This window comes from Xiphophorus hellerii, chromosome 10 (genome assembly GCF_003331165.1).
Source record: "Xiphophorus hellerii strain 12219 chromosome 10, Xiphophorus_hellerii-4.1, whole genome shotgun sequence".
NCBI lineage: Eukaryota > Metazoa > Chordata > Actinopteri > Cyprinodontiformes > Poeciliidae > Xiphophorus > Xiphophorus hellerii.
In genome coordinates, this window is record NC_045681.1 from 13,625,140 (window position 1) to 13,642,076 (window position 16,937).

General features: G+C 40.1%; 2 protein-coding genes across 13 annotated transcripts in view; one reads left to right on the forward strand and one right to left on the reverse strand.

Moving 5' to 3' along the window:
• The first annotated feature begins 1,762 nt into the window (after positions 1-1,762).
• g6pc3 (glucose-6-phosphatase catalytic subunit 3) lies at positions 1,763-6,324 on the forward strand. Its single transcript, XM_032574570.1, has 6 exons — positions 1,763-2,456; positions 3,264-3,370; positions 3,457-3,547; positions 3,629-3,747; positions 4,727-4,868; positions 4,956-6,324. The coding sequence occupies exons 1-6, from the start codon at positions 2,239-2,241 to the stop codon at positions 5,290-5,292; spliced, it is 1,014 nt and encodes a 337-aa protein (XP_032430461.1). The 5' UTR covers positions 1,763-2,238; the 3' UTR covers positions 5,293-6,324.
• Positions 6,325-6,560: 236 nt separating this feature from the next.
• Positions 6,561-16,937, reverse strand: part of tanc2b (tetratricopeptide repeat, ankyrin repeat and coiled-coil containing 2b) — a 156,530-nt gene continuing 146,153 nt past the window's right edge. For 10 of the 12 annotated variants that reach the window (XM_032574556.1, XM_032574561.1, XM_032574559.1 and 7 more), the window contains 6 exons: positions 16,709-16,841; positions 15,096-15,125; positions 13,810-13,901; positions 13,475-13,621; positions 13,200-13,300; positions 6,561-12,302 (listed from right to left, as the gene is read on the reverse strand). In XM_032574556.1, coding sequence (XP_032430447.1) covers positions 10,235-12,302; positions 13,200-13,300; positions 13,475-13,621; positions 13,810-13,901; positions 15,096-15,125; positions 16,709-16,841 — 2,571 coding nt within the window. In that variant the 3' untranslated portion in view covers positions 6,561-10,234. The remainder of the gene's footprint in view (positions 12,303-13,199; positions 13,301-13,474; positions 13,622-13,809; positions 13,902-15,095; positions 15,126-16,708; positions 16,842-16,937) is intronic. The other 2 variants (XM_032574560.1, XM_032574558.1) reach the window with 1 other exon arrangement.

The following is a 16,937-nucleotide window of genomic DNA, read 5'->3' on the forward strand; positions in this document are numbered from 1 at the left end:
TGGTTCATAGTTAAGTAAGGGACTTGAAAGATAATAAATATGGTTGAAATTAGATAATTATTTGACAGAAAAATGGATCTGACTTGTGGTTTTGATGAAGGTCGAGCGTCTTTGTTTCTGCAGAGATCAGATCACAGTTGAAGTTGGTAATAATCTGCACAGCTCTGGATTCTGACCAGTAAATAAAGTTTATTTAGTTCAGAAACATCAAAACGTCAAGAAGTTCGTGATTTACATTTAAATTAAATCCAAGCTGAACATTTAATTAAGATCTGTTGACTTCTAGTTGCATAAATAACAGTGTTGAGTCGTTGACTTTGCAGCAGTCCCTCATACAGGGTATGCATGTGGCGACAGTGGAGAAGAAGAACCAGTTCCAGTGTTAAGTGTTCATTAGAATTTAAAGTTTGAGAATGAAGAGGACTTCTTCCCTTAGGTCCTCCACTCAGTAGCATCTTTCTTTTCAGTTGGGTTTTTATTTTCCATCACAACATGGTAAACATTGATGAAAATAATTTCTGATTTCTTATTTCTCCTGTTTTATTTGTGTCTGAGCAGGGAGAGTTCATCAGGTGTCCACCAGCAGCTTGATGGAATCGGACTCCGGTACCATCAGCAATGAGCCGAACAGGTCGGCGTTGTGTCGCTACAACTTGCTTCTTTGAGGCTCCATTGGTGGAGGAGATTTGAGATCAAACAGCCTGAAAACGGCCTCACCTGTTGAGTTTGAGTCGCTACATCACATTGAGCCGATGGACACTGGAAGAGTAGAGATGCAGCGAGCTTCTCCTGCTGGGCAGATCTGAGAGAAGAAAATGAGCATCCTTGTCTTGTCTCTATGCTGTAACTGCGAAGTAATTTCCCTGCTGGGATAAATAAAGTACTTCTATTCTATTCTATTCTATTCTATCCTGGTTGCCTTCATTCATCAATTCCTGGTTCCTTCCATCGTGGTTCCCACTCTCCATCCATCTTGGTTCTATTCATCCGTCCGTCCATCCATCCATACATACATCCGTCCAATCAACCTGGTTTCCTTCCATTCCTGGGAATTACGTGAACATTTTGATTTCTTTACAGGGACGTTCTCACAATCTCTTAAAATAAAAATGAATAAAACCAGAAAATCCTTGGAGTTTGTTTTTGAATGTGGAGATTCGACATGAAGATTCCTTTGAGATGACAAAGAAAGAGACAATATTAAACATCGGGGACAATGTTATCCCCAATGTTATCTCAAATGTTTAAAGTTGTCCAGGAAGTTTAATGCATTATCCTTGATAGAATAAAAAATCGGGGACAAAGTTAAATATCCTGGATATTAAATGCTAAACATCAGAGATAAAGTTAAACATCCCGGATGGCATTAAACAGCCACGATAACACTGAATGTTAAACATCAGACATAACAATAACCATTGGTGGCTAAGGCTTAACATTGGGGCAAATTTATTTTCACACAATTTATTAATTTGATTTCAAGTCTGCAAATCTTGGAACCTTAAAGTGTTTTTAATTTAAAAAAAAAAAAAAAAAGCAATTAAGTATTGGCAAAGCTCAATGTAATTTTCACAGATGGTGGAATATTGTCAGCAGCTGCTGAAAGTTACTTTTAATGTAACTTAGTTACTCTCCAAATCAAGTAATCAGTAATCTGAGTTACTTTTTCAAGGAATAATCAGTAATCCGATTAAAGTTACTTTTTCAAAGTAACTATGCCATCACTGCCAATCAGATGGTGAAATAGGCCAATTCTCACTTGAATGGATAAGAACTTTGATTAGCAGACCAAATTCCCAGAAATCGGATTTATTTATTTGAATTGTTACCAAGTGTTAGATGTTTAACTACATCCAGTTTGGCTCTATCATCTAAGTGGCCTGTACTCCCTTTTCTAGCTTGATTTTTTTTTTTTTTTAAATCTAATTGTTTGGGTTATAACAATTATTTGATTTTGCATAACTAATTATGCATAATTAGGATGTAATTTTGTAGAAGTTCAATTTTACTTTAATTCACATAGAGAAGCAAGTATTTTTCAAAAGAGTCGCATCGGCCAATATATAACTGTTAAAGAATTTGACGCCTTATAACAAACCATCATAACGTTTATGCCGTTTCTTCACGTTGGCTCGCACAGCCAGTCATGTTGGCTCGGGCACGAACGACACATCCGGAGGATTTCAATTTCAGTCATTATTTCTACCGATCTAATATACTTTAAAAGACGCCGTAGAAATGGAGGCGATACACACCAAGGGTATTTGGATGGCAGAATATCTGCAGCAGCAGACAAAGAACTTAGAGCAGTTCTGGCTCACCATCACTCACTTTGGAGATCCCCAAGTAGGATTTCTGTTCGTATTCCCTTTAACTTATTTTGTGTGTAATCGATTGGGAGTTGCGGTGCTGTGGGTCTCAGCGCTGTCGGAGTGGTTGAACCTGATGCTTAAATGGTAAGACCGTGGAAACAGGTAAAATAACAAAATGTTGTTTTTGATTTACAGCTACAGTTACGTGGATATGTAGGATCTGAATTTCGTCTTGTACAACAATCGGCATAACTTATTTCTCTACTCTCACGTATGTCTCCACATTTTGGTTAACAAAATTTGAGATTCTCTTGTATTTTACTTTAGTAAGACGTTGTAGCTTCCGGGCAACACCGCAGTTCCTACTCTATATGTTGTCCGTGGAGGAACAGACTGTAGTGGAACCATAAACATAGGAGAACAGACTCCACCAGAGTCCTTGAACGACACTTGACGCCACGTACGTACGGCAAGTACGTCAGTGTCGACTCCATGTTGTGATTGGCATTTGGTTGAGACACACGCAATTCTCCTTGCAATTCATTTTCAATAGCTGTTGATATTGTACAAAATAAATATTTTAAAAACAAACAAAAAAGTATCAAGTGGCTGGAATAAAAACAACAGCTAAATACATTTAAAATAATAGTTGTGCAAGCTAATATTTAGTGGGGTTTAGATTGATTATTCTTGTAGCAACTCTGAAAGCTTTTGTTTTCCAGTTTTTTTTAACTGAATGAAAACAAACATTTAAGTGGAACTCTAGAATCCTTAAAAACTTGAGATAATAAAAAAAAAAATCTCAACTTTTGTATGTAGACGTTAACTAGATGTGGCTTTGTAACTCTTTTTGGACTAAAAGAGGCCAGTTGTTTTGTTTCATGTCTGTTCTCGATCAACCATAAATCCCAATGGATTTCTGGTTTTCATTGTCCTTTTGACCTCTCCAAGGGTGCTGTTTGGAGAAAGGCCATTCTGGTGGGTTGGTGAATGTCAACTATTTGTCAACACAAAGCCCAACATCTCCCAGTTTCCATGCACCTGTGAAACTGGCCCAGGTGAGGCAAAAACGAAACACACCCAAATCATATTCATCACCCTTCATTCGGAGTTCAGAGTTCCAGATTTGGTGTTCGTTTCTCAGGCAGTCCATCAGGACACTCGATGGTGACTGCTGCAGTCTGGTGGGTTGTGGTGCCCCCTCTCAGCTCCTTTCTGCACTCCCACACTCACTGGTAAACAAAATGAACGAAGTATGTTCGAAAGGAAAAGTAAGCACGAAAGTCTTAATTAGTTTTCTCTTTTCTTGTCCACAGTTGGGTTATATCAGCTGCTCCCTATCTGATTTACGGGCTGCTGCTGGGTGCCGTTGGAATATCCAGGATCTTTATCCTTGCTCATTTTCCTCACCAGGTTGTTACTGGTATCATTGCAGGTCTGAATACAGAATTATTACACATGTTTGATATATTTACAGCAATGCCGTCTGCCTATGATGTAGAAACCCTACAATTAAAGGCATTTAGATTGATTTATTTACATCTTCCTTACTCTGGCCTCATTAATAATAACACAGTGTTAAAATGTGGAGTTTGAATCAATTTCCAAGTCTGGATAAGTTTAGGATCAATGAGAATTGAGTGTGAAATAAATCGTTTTTATTTGACCTTTGATTTGCCACAACCATACTTTTTTTTTTGTTGCCAAATCTGACAATTTTGGTGTTTGATTTCTTGACATATAAATCCAATCCAATTTTTTTTAGCTATGAAATCCCTATTTCATAGCTAAAATTCCTATTTTAGCTTTTAGATACCAAGATAAAAGTTTTAAACCAACAACATGTTTAAAAGAAATGTCAATTTAAAAAAAAGTCTTGACTGTTTTTTTTACTGGTCTTTTTTTAATGGCTACTTCAGGGTGTTAATATTACTTATAGTGAGAAGAAACATGTAGGTACAATTAAAAGAAACTTTAAAATGTTAATCTAGCAGCAAAATATGAATAGTTTTGGTCTTAACCACAGATAATAATGGCTGTAGGCAGGAAGGATCTTCAGTGCTGGTCTGCATTACAGAGGTTCTGAAGAAGCCTCTGACTCAAGACACTTTGTTATTTAATTATAATCCCATGAAGATGATTCTTAGGTATTTCCATCATATTCTTCATTCTTCCTGTACAGCCACATGTAGTGGGGAAGTTATCAACAATGTTTTATTTCTGATTACAAAAGTCAACTAATTCCACTGAATTATTTCGAATGTTATAAACAATGCTTGAAAACTGATTATGTAAGAGCATGGAAAATGTATAGAAACCCTAGAAGGATCTGAATTTCTCTTTAAGAATCTGAAAACACTGACAGAGGTTATTGTTAATTATTTTTCATACCTATTTGAACTGATTGCTTCCAGGTATCTTTCTGGGGATTTTTCTTGTCCGTAGAGTGCCAGAAGGGCGCCCCCTATTGTTCTTTGTGAGCTTCAGTGCAGGAATGCTGTTCAGTGCTCTGATTCTGAATGCTGGCCTGCAGCTGGTTGGCATTGACCTCTTCTGGTGAGGATGTTAAGCTGATGGAAGATAAATCAATGCTTCTACGAGTGGCATCCTGTCTCATGTGGTTTTATTTTGCTTATTTTAAAGGACTGTCGCTTTGGCAAAGAAATGGTGCAGCCGTGCTGATTGGATCCGCTTGGACACAGTCCCATTGTCCTCCCTGGCCCGGGACTGCGGGACCCTTCTTGGACTGGGGCTGGCCCAGTACTGGAAGCAAGGCGGACTGTCGTTCAATCACCGCGCTCTTTCCCTGGCTGTGTCATCCATTGGGCTTTACCTCATGTACATCCTGCCGTTCCCTGACAAATCACAAGGCCTCTTTTACTGCTTGGTCTTCGTCAAATTCACCCTGGTGCCTCTGATTGTCATGGTGGTCAGTCCTGGGCTGGTTCACTTTTTCACACGCAAAATGAAAAAGGATTAGAGAGGCACTTCTTCACACAAGTCCAAGTTGTCTTGTCTTGAGTCTTTTACTCTTCTTACTTCTGAATGTTTCAACTCTAAATGTTATATTTCAGATATACATCTCTATTTAATGGTGTTAAACAGGAACCAAAAATTTATGGTCATTTCTTTTTATAAGTGACGTGATCAAGTCACTTATTTTTAGTTTGTCAAAATATTTGTATCTTTGACAATGCACTTTAGCAATTTTCTGGAGCTAATTGTGGGACCTTTTTGTTCATCTGTTTCTGGAACAAAAACAGAAATATTTCCAAAAGTAGCATTGTCTCTTCTGCAGTGAACAGCAACGGGAGGAGGAACTAATGTATGTACTCTGGCATCTCATTAAAAGTAGTTCAATTTGTAGGAAATGTTTCATGGATAGTTTGAGGTTTCAAGACCATTACGTTTGAAAACCTCAGTATCCTTTAATGCAGCTTACGCTGGCCCGTGCATATAAGGCGACTTAAGGTTGTGTCAAATTGTTTAAAGTTAACAGCACTTTCACACATACCAGATGTGTCAAACGTTAGATTTCAATCACTTATTTTTTTTTTACAGGCCCAGGTGTAAAGATATTGGTGGCCCAGGTGGTCGAGATATTGAGTCTATGCTATTTTAAACTGTAGTTTTTTAGAGTCATTTACTTTTGCAGCAAAAGGGAAAAAAAATATACAAAAACAAAACTATTTTACTGTGCAGTTGGACACCTGTTTTTTTATGCTTCCTTTCTGGACTATTTAGTTAAATCCTTTGAAGAGCCAACTAAAAAACATTCCTTGCCTGTCAAATTTCTACATATTCATAAAGTAGCTAATTAATCCAGATCCACAAAGTCTTAACACTTAAATCTTTCTTGATAGGAAAATTTATTTTTGAATTGAGGAAACATGTCAATGTTATTCAAATTTATTGAGATGTACTAATATTTTTGTTTCTACAAATTAAAAATTCTATTTTAAGAGCCCTAAGAGGATTGAGTCCAGATTTTTTTTTTGCTAGGGTATGGAAAGAAAGAATTGCTAACATTGTGCAAAATCTTGGTTTCATGTTGTTTCATGAGTTTGATACTCTATCACATACAGATTAACATCTTTTTACCATATCTATGCAATCGACAAGTCAAAAAAATAAATGACTGACATGCATGATGTGTTTCAGTTTATAACCATTTATAAATATGTTCTTTTTTTAATACATAGTTTGGACTGTACATGTTACAATCAGTTATCATGAGATAAAAACACATTCTTTTTTAACATTTTTAATGAAACTTTATCACAGCGATCTGAAAGCTCACATTTACAGACAAGAGAACTCTGCTCAGCAAGCAAATACGTTAAAAACTAAAATAAAGGAAATCTTTTACTCGTCTGGTGAGGCTGAAGGAGAATGATGACAGTTCGGGGACAGCAGTAGTCTCCTTATCTTAATCCCGACACCGTATCACACACTGCTATACATGTTTCTGCTGGAGCTTCATGGAAAGAATAGAACATGCATCGGACTATTTACAGCAAACCAATATACACGTACAGCTCGAACTCGAACGCCCTTGGACTCCCACAACTGAACAAGTCCTGTTTAAGTTAGGTATGATACAGTTTGACCTTCATTTCTCTGGTAGCTGTTAAAACAGGAGACGAGGAGGAAATCTCTCTGTTGATCATCTTTATCTGACATCACAAAGTAAAAAGCTACAGACAAAAAGCCTATAACTTTTGTCAAATATAACAAGAACTTGACTATTTTTGTTATTCCACATTACGATGACTCCAAATATGGAGTTTCTGGAGAAAATACCAAGCTTTATTATTATTATTCTATAATTCTATTCTCTTTCAGCAGATTTATATTATTTCCAACATTTGTGCATTTAAGAAGCATTTCTAACATAGACTTTTTTTTGTTGTTTGGAACAAGGTGAAACATGATTTGGCCTTTAAAAAACAAAACGAACCCACAAATCCGAGCCGGACCGAGCGCAGTATCTAAACCACTATATACAGCTTGTGCTAGAAAGTCTATACATCCTCGCCAGTTTTAAAAACGTCGTTCTCTCCTCATACCATCACTCACCACCAAGCTGAAAAATTATACAGTAATGGAATCTATGACAGTCTGGCCGCATCGGACGCAGACCCACGCTCTCCAAATTCACCAAGCGCAACAACCAAAGTAGATAAAATATATAAAGTGCACCCTTAGTTCAAAATGTAAGACGTATTCATAGGGCAGAACTGGCTGGGGAGAAAAAATTATGAAAATAATAAAGCAGAAGAGGGAGAAATGGGTAAGGAGATGCATTTGCTTGCTTGTAACCTTTGAGCACTAACCCGTCACTATTTCAAAGGAGGGACAGAACCAAACTTCAATGGTACTTTCGATGTTAAACTTAGTTAACCAGTTAGTTACTTATCGCTTACTCAGACAAAACTGTTTTATTGCAATCAAAGCTGACTTCTGTTATGTAATTCCAACAATTAGAGCCACTAATTAATAACAAATAGCTAACACACTGCAGCCAAATCGCTCAGTAGATATATAATGACTCTTTAGAAAAGTCTGGTTTTAATTACGTTAAAAAATGTCTCTTTTCAAAACATTTCCTGCGTATAATGCCACATGTCCCTGCTCTACTGAACAGAAAAATAAACTAATCTGTTTGGAAATAAAAAACCTAAAAAAAAATCCTGGTGTCATAAGTGTGTTCAGCTTTAGACAAATGCTTTCTTGGACTCTTCAATTTCAGCATTCAGTGTTATTGAATTCACTTCCACAATCAATTATGTTGAATTTAACATTTGGATCCTTTAGCTAATCTATAAAAGGATCTCACTGTACAAAATTTTCCCTGACCCTGGCAGAAACAAAGTAAATTGAGTATCATCTTGGGGAAACAACTATCTAAATTTATTTACATTTTACTCCAAAATGTATAAAAAATTATTAAGGTCCTTTTAGATTAGCAAGGGAAAACATTTCTATATAGGCAATAAAGCAAATAAAGTCTTTTTATAATTGCTCAGCAGCTTTTTGCATGTTTCCACTGGCATCTTCATGGCTTATCTTTGGTGATGTGCAACTGCTTTGAGGTTGGAAGGTTCTCTTTGCAATCACCCTAATGCTTAGCTCACTCCATTAGATACAAGTTGGGATTCTGGCTGGGCCACTCCAAAATGTTACTACTTCCAGTCTGAAAAAAAATGGTAAAATCAAGAGATGACTTTAAACATTAGAGCCATTGGCAAAACATTTTATTTTAATGGAAAAATAGAAAAAAAAAACCCTCAGGTTTTGGGCCACATCCTTTGCTAGGGTGTTGCTTCTCTTAAGAAGGAAATGCTTTGAGAATGTGGGTGAAATTATAAATCAGTCAATTGTGACCTCAAATCTTCAGATATCTGGTAGCTAAAATGAAGACACATTCCAATTTTCAATATCAAAGTGAGTCCAAAGAAAAAGGATGACTTCACCTGATGAAAAGTAAAGTTTTGGAACGGCTGAGCCAGAATCCAAAACTAAATCAGACATAAAATCTTAAGAGAGCTGTGGACCAGGGATGTCCTCACAATCTGACAGATTTAGAGAACTTTTAGAATGGACTAATACCAAGAATGCTGAACACTGTACAGTCATTAAAAAAAAAAAGATTCTCAAAGAACTACTTTAAAGGTGTTCACACATATGCAACCAGGTTATTGCACCTTTTTATTTAAAAAATTGTCCCTAAAATATATTTAGTTATATATATTTTAGACTTTTTTAAATGACTTCATTATGCAGGAGCTTTGAAAATGGGCTACTTTTTTTTAACGTCACAATATCCAAACCGTTATATAGAGCGGGTGTAGAAATGAATATACATTTCTACACCCGTTGTAACAGTTATGTTGCCAATTAAAAGATCAAATTTAGATTTGTTTTCAGCATGCATAAATCCACACAGAAGTTGCAGCCTGACCATTTTTTGATCATCTGAGTAAGAGTTTTAATTATCAACCTGTTCTAATAAAGTTTCATTTTGGGACATATTATCAATCCTTTGTTTTGTTTCTTTGTGTTAAAAAAAAAAAGCAGAAATGTAAAACATGCGGTCTATACCTGATCATTTAGGCCCCTCCACAAAGGATAAATCAACAACTTCAATCTTAAATAGTTTGCGATTTTAAGCAGTTGCTTGCATCTTTCGAAACAATAATATATCAAAGCTTGCCTGTCCCTCACTTTTCGGCATTGGTCAATTTTTCCACCTCCATATGACTAGCAGTGTGACACAGTAGCAGGGCTAACAGAATAAAATTTAAAATGCAAACTATTCTTTGCTTTATCTTCTATGTACAATATATAACTTAATTATAAATATTGTCATTTTTCTCTAAGTACTGAGTCGTAGAACCTTTTGCTTTTTCGGAGCAATGTACAGTATTGAACAGATAATATTGTAGTACATAGAATAGAGCCTACACAGCAACCTTGGTTAAGAGCACACTTTGAAAGAACTTAAGATGAGCAGAGAGTCCACGAGCAGAGTCTGATGAGGAGCACGGTCACTCTTTCAGTCCCATCTGGGGTGGTCACTTGTGGTCGCGTTGTGCCACTCTAAGTCTTGGAAGTGCACTGGTCAGAGAATGAAATGAGAACTCAGAAACTTTCTGTTGTTCAGCCTGTGTGCAGATTATGATGATGATGAAATGATCATTTCAGTATCAGTTATGTTTTTTTCATATAGGATTGCGTCTAAAAGTCTAAATGTGGTTTTCTCTCTTTGACTGGAGTTGTCTCTTAAGAGTTCTTTTGCATGAGTTTGTCCAGGACACATACACAGATCACATGTCACATTTTTTTTGTTGTTTTTATTTTAGATAAATATTCTTGTTCCACCCTCACTTCTACTGACGCGCCAAGTCCAAACTGTCCACTCACACATTCGACTCCACAAATGGTCTCTTTGGTTTGATGGGGGAGGTGGGGCCTTGGGTCCGGGAGTCACGTGACAGCTGGCGGTACATGTTGTCCTGGTAGGCCTGTGCCACTGGCAGAGTCCTCGCCACCTTCACGTCAGGGTAGGTGGGCACCTGGCTGACCCGTTCCAGAATATCACCAGTGCCACGAGATCCGTTGGCCAGCTTTCCCAGTGAGGAGGGTTGGGTCTGGGAGTAGTAGTCCTCCTCCAACAGGTGTCCATTTTGGGCATTGTTGGTCTTGTTGTAGTAGGCGATGTTGCCCAGAGATGCTGGGGGACTGTAGGTGGAGCCCTGCTGGACTAGCTGCCCAGGGGAGGTCGGGCTAATAGCAGAATCCATGGAGGTCATGGGCCTGGACCGTCCGGGCTGATGCAGGTACTGTTGAGTCCGAGCGGTCTTGTCTATGATCCCCATGAAAGGCGTATTCCTGGAGCGGGTGGTTTCGCCCTGATATAGACCGCCACTCTGAGAGGGAGAGATCGGGGAGATGTCATCACAGGTGCGCTCATATGTGGCTTGCAAGGGGATCTCCATCTGCTGAATAGACGCGGAGGGCCTAAAGGCCTGAGCTATGTTGGAAGTAGACCCAGCTGAGATGTTGTTGCTAGAGGGGGAGAATCGCAAGCCTACACTCTGAGAATGGATGAGGGGCCTTGGGGTGGGCACATGCTGCTTCATCTCAGTAGTATTGGCACTCACGGGACGTCTCACCATGTGGGGGATCTCAGGAGAGCCCAGCTGACAGGGAGGCATGGCGTTTGCACGCTCCAGTACGTGTTCAGAGACTGGGTAGTAGGCTGCAGACTGGCTGCGGCTTATCTGAGGTGTCTGGCTGTAACGGATGCCCCCTGGGCCCCCGCTGCTGGCGCGGTAGGCAGAGGAGGGGCGCTGGGGTAGCTCATCTTTCAACAGGTTTGACTCCATGACCCCTCCTCGGCCGCCGTGCTGACAGAGGGCCCCAGAGCTGAGGCTGGCCTGGACCTGGGGCATGGACCGCCCGTCCAGGGACGGCTGGTACACCAGGCGGCTCTCCACATCCACTGAGCCCCCCTGATAGCGACCGCCAATGGAGTGGCCCATTGGACCACTAAAGCTGTTGCCCAAGACGTTGGGCTGGTTTGTGCGGACGATTTGAGCGATAGATGGTTGGAGGCGAAGACCTTGGGCTTGGTGATGTTGGGAGGCTATCGATGGCTGTGAGGTCAGCTGGAATGAACGCTGGCTGCTCATCTTGGAAAGGGGAGATTTGGGTCGTCCAGGGAGCTGCTCTGTCTGGTAGCGCACCGGAGACCCAGATTGCGATCTGTACAAGCACACACTTTCCAACGGCGGACTAGCTCTGTACTGAGCAGCCCGACGTAAAGGAGAAGGCGGCGGGCTCTGGTGATCCATCCCCTGACCCCCGCTGCCCATCGGAGGTGGGCTGAAGCGGTAGGACTGTTGGTGCACTGGGGAAGTGTGAGGAGGGCTGTGTCGGTAGTGGGAGTTTTGATGAGTTGGAGAGAGAGAGGGCGATGGGGGCTGGTATGACCCTCGAGTTGGGGAGGACATAGAGGAGGAGGTTGGGAGGTATTCATAAGGCTGGCCCATGGGTGAACCCCCAGCTAAATAAATCTGATCCGGGTGTGTGGGGGAGAGAGGTGGGCTTTGTATGATGGGAAGACTTGATGGATTGGTGAGAGATTCTGGAGGAGGTAGTGCCAAAGACATGGCCTCCAGCTCCTGCTCCAAGTAGTCCTCATCCTCAAACAGGTCCTGGACAGGCTCCATGTCCTCCAGGCGGGGCTCAGGTGGAGGGGGAAGAGGCATGGACAGGGACAGGGACAGGGACTCCTCCTCCTCTGGAGGTGGTGTTGGGGGAGGTGAGGGTGGAGGCTCCAACTCCATGTCCTGCTGCTGGTGTTCTTCCTGGTTGAGCTGATGACATTCCTCCTCCACCCTCTGGAGGAGTCGCTGAATTTCTCTGTTATTTGGACATAGTTTTATGGCTTCATTTAGGTCCTCTAAGGCTTCAGGAAATTGTCTGAAAACAAGACAAAAATAAAATTTTTAGAGAAAAGGTCCGCAACACACACAGAGTATGAGTACATCTAAAAAATATAATAAAAGAAAGGAAGATGGTGATGAATATTTTCACTGTTTTCCTTTTTGTACCCGCCAGCGAAATATTTTTTGAGAGCCAATCATTTGAAGTAGTTTTCGAACAACTGATTCAATCACAAGCCAATTAAACAGACGGTAAAATGTTTTAGCTTCAGCTAAATTTTAAAATTGTTTGGTTTTTATTCATACTATTAGCTTTTGGTATCTGCCAATTTTATATTTGTCTTATTAGTTTTACTAAACTTAATTTTATTTCTATTTTGTCATCTATCTACCTGTGATGATTGTTTGTTGTGAAGCACTTTGGTCAGCTGAGGCTGTTGTAAATGTGCTATATAAATAAACTTTGACTTGACTTGACTACAAAGTTAACATATTATAATTTAATATACAATATAACATGCTTTACTTTACAACTGACATAAATTATACTGCAAATAGACAATTCTATGATAATTTTCAACGATAAGTATGGTCTCAGGTCCACACAACGTTACCAATCAATAGTTTTATTAGATGCATAAGTTGTGCCTGAGAGAAAACACTTCAAATGACAGCAACCTTTCATTGGATCTTAGAAGGATGAAGAGAATCATCCTAAAACCTTAGAGAACAGATTGCTGCCTTGTACAGACAAGGCAAAGGATACAAAAAGAGAGCAATGAACCTACATTTTCAGAGAGATACAATGGCACTCTATAGGTAAAGGACAGGAATATGAATTGGAGAAAGAGTGAACTGACTCAGGTGCTAAGAAAGGCAGTGGAGAGTTACAGTGGGTGAACCCATGATCTTCAGAAGGATAAAAAGGAAGTACCTGCTGCTACGTTTGGCACGTGCTCTGGCATAATAGGCCTCATACGATTTTGGTTTCAGTTCAAGTGCCTTGGTAGCAAATTCCTCAGCCATCCCAAAGTCCTGCAAAGATTGAAATGGATAAAAAATGTGATGAACTGCATTAAAAACATGAAATGACTAATACAAAATAACCTTGCATGAGGTTAAATCCCAGTACGTTGACTTTTTTATGCTTTTTATCTCAGTCATTTTGGTACTTCTCCATTAGTCAGAGCAGAGTAATCGCAGACTTACATTCATTTTCCTCCGACATCGGGACAGGTTGAGGAACAGTGATACTTTGAGTTCCCTGAATGTCTTGAGGTCCTCACTAAAGCCTTCACGTGGAAACTTTTTCAGAGCGTATTGGTAACGTTGAGTAGCCTCCTTTACCTTCCCCTTCTGTTGGAAGAAAAAAAACAGTTTTTAACTTCCATCCATACAGTATCATTTTGTGTCCTATCCTATGTTTCTATGCCATGCCATGCCTTACTTTTATTATTATTCAAATTTGTAGAGATACATCTGAAAAACCATTTAAATAAAAAGAATGAAATATACACATTAGACTGAAACGCTTGTTCTCTAACCTTGTAGAAGCTGTCCCCCTCCTCAATGAGCTTGCTGAGTAAGATGATCATGATGTCAGGTTTTGAGGTGGCCATGGCCCACGTGGCTGGACCTGCACAACACAGGACGGAGAGGATAACAGCAAAAACGTGGTGAGAAAGACAGGTAGTTAAATAAAAATCAAAAGGTGTAGGAAGGAAAGTTTAACTAGGAGACGCACCACAAACAACAGTAAGACCACAAGAATCAGTACAACAGTCAAAAATGGGGAATGGAAGAGAGAAAACAGGCAATCAAATGCAGAGGAAAGATAAAACACATCTGCTCTAAAACCTCAATGTGACCTCGCTTTGGAACTTCAGGCTTCAGTCAAAAACTGTTTGCAAATGCTCCATTTTTAATCTAGAAGACAACTCCTGAAAGCAATCACAAACACAGTCCAATCGGTTTTTAAAAAATATTTCATGTCATGTAATGGATCAAACATCTGCAAACAGAACTTGGTTAAAGCAAACTTCTAACAGAATTAGTGATATCATCATTTGGAAATCGTATCTTGTATTTCAGCCACAATAGAGGAGATCCATAAGGGGGCAAATATTTTTACAGCACTGTAAGAGAATGCTGGTTTCCACATGAAAAAAACAAACAAAAAACAAAAAAAAAAAACAACCCAGCGGACGGATTTGTTGCCAACTAGTGTGTGTGTGTTGTATCTGTGCAGAAGCAGCTTTTGACACACACATATACACACACCAACCGATGAAAACTATATAAGAACTTGCACAAGTAGACATGGTGCAGGTGTGGTGAACAACACAAGGCAAGCAGAGTTGATGTGAGAGGGTTCTGTAGATGTTAACTGTCCACTGAGCTGCAGGTTGAAGGAGAAATGCTCCCAAAACAGCCAGGCTGACACAGAAGGAACATCTGAAGGATGACTGTGGGTTTCCATTGCAGTCTACAAACACATGCACATTTGGGAAAATCACTTCCACATAAGCAGTAATGCGTGTTCCTGTCATGCATTTGCGAGGTGAGAGGATATTTCAGCATGATGTTGCAGGCTGGAGGCCGGGCATGCTTTTATGAAACCACTTTGGCGTTAGCATCTACCTCTAGACAATCCCGAGCTCGCCACTGTCACTGCTAATACCTTTTTGCATGTTATTATTTGTCAGTTTGAGACGGATTTTGGTAGCTAAGCTCGCCTGCTGACACTTAGGACCACACAGACAACACAGAGAGAGGAGATAGAGCTGTCAAAATGCCTGGTAGGGTGAGAGGTCGACAGCCTTGGCTTTACCTCGGGGCCGACTGGGAAGCGTCTGACATCCTGGCGCCGGTGAAAGAGGCAGGGAGGGGGTTGGAGTGGAGGCAAGAGTGAGGTGGTAGAGGGTGAGTGGGTGGGGGCGGGATTGCCGGAGAAAAATAGTGGCGTGGGAGTGCAAAAAGAGTAAGAGGAAAGAGAGAGAGCAGGTGGGTGAAAGAGAGGAAGAGGTGGTGGTGGATGTTGTGGAGGAGAGGTGAGAAAAGGAACACAAGCAGCAGTGAGAAGCGAAGGAGGTAAGTGCCTCAGCAAAAAAAAAAAAAAACAGATACTGAAAAGAAACACCGCAGGCGCTAATAACAACCTGTCTCTGAGTAACTGCAGAGGAATGGAGAACGAAGATGTGATTGAGAGAGAAAAGAGCGACAGAGACAAACAGAGGCACTGAGAGAAAATGATAAAAAGAGGAAAGCCAAAAAAAAAAAAAACAGCAGTACAGTTGTATAATAATAATAAAAAGACACATCAGAGCTATAGATAGCTGAGAAGAGGCAGCAGTAAGCAGGGGGTAGAGTCCATGGCTTGTTGCCACAGAATACAGCAAAGAGAAAGATGCATGTAGAGGAAAAACAGGAGGACTTTCATCTATGGATTCACCCTTTGTAACCTTTCCATGCAGCTCATTCTCCAACTGCACAGCAGAATGTTTGACCAAGATGCTACTTCAACTTTTGTTTCATACCCCTTGAACTCTTTCATGTTTTCTCAAGTTTGTCAAATACAAACTTAGTGTATGAGAATTAGATGTGAAAGAGCAACAAATATGAAGTATGTCTCTACTAGTTTTATACATCTAAAGAATTTGGACCGAAAGCATGGATGAGTGGCCTGGGGGTGGGCACAGCAATTTTTCTGAAAGATTTTCAAATGGATTTAGAACAGGACTTTGACTTAGCCATTTTAATACATGAATATGCTTCGATCTAAACCATTTCATTGTAGTTCTAGTAGTTCCATGTTTTTGCAATGCCCCCTACATGAATTGTGACCTTAAGCTGCTCTTCTGATGGCTTCCATTCAACAATAGCAACATTCCTACCACAATTGATAGTTTAGTAACTTCACTACTTTGAAAAAAGAAACAAACAAAAACAATCTCTTTGTCTTTCTACTTCATAATTATGTACAAGAGGAATTGGTCTATCACATAAAATTTGTTGAGGTCTGTGCTTAGGCCTTTTTGCACCGCAAGACATGCAGTTTTTGGGGCCACAGTCAGTGTATGTTTGTTTTTTCTCACTGCAGGAAAGAGTTGCACATATTTATCTGCTTGATGTGAATCCTCCGTTCAGCTTGCTGAATATTATTTCATCCGAAAGGAAATAAAATGCATGTCATTGAACATTGAGCATGTCAATATTATCATTTAAAAACTTTTAAGTGGGGCCAGGTTGACCCGGATCTGAGTGGGCCCCGTCTCTGCAGTGCAAAAGGGGCTTTTGTAAAGGGCCAAAATGTTAAAAGGTCCAAGGCCTGTAAGTACTTCTCCAATGCACTCTATCTTAAAACATTCCCTTCATGATGTCAAAGATGCTGCATCCATGGTGAACCTCATTAAAAGGCTCCTCAGTCTCTCAAACTTTTCTTACCAATCTTGGCTCCTTTCTTGAGCAGGGCCACCACTACCGACGTGTTTCTACAGCCCACTGCTCGGTCCAGAGGACGCATGCCACTGTAGTCGACGTGCTCTATCATGGCCCCATGGTCGACCAAGAACTGGACCTGGGAAAAAAAGTTGATACACTGGAAAAAAACTGATTTCAACATAACTGACAAAATACAGTAGACATATGAGAGCAAATTGGTTAAAAATGTAAT

Bases quoted from the DNA above. Each gene is read 5' to 3' on its own strand.
- g6pc3 (XM_032574570.1), top strand. From the start codon at position 2,239: ATGGAGGCGATACACACCAAGGGTATTTGGATGGCAGAATATCTGCAG. The intron at 2,457-3,263 runs GTAAGACCGTGG...GACCTCTCCAAG, and splicing joins TTGAACCTGATGCTTAAATG to GGTGCTGTTTGGAGAAAGGC. The intron at 3,748-4,726 runs GTCTGAATACAG...GATTGCTTCCAG, and splicing joins TGTTACTGGTATCATTGCAG to GTATCTTTCTGGGGATTTTT.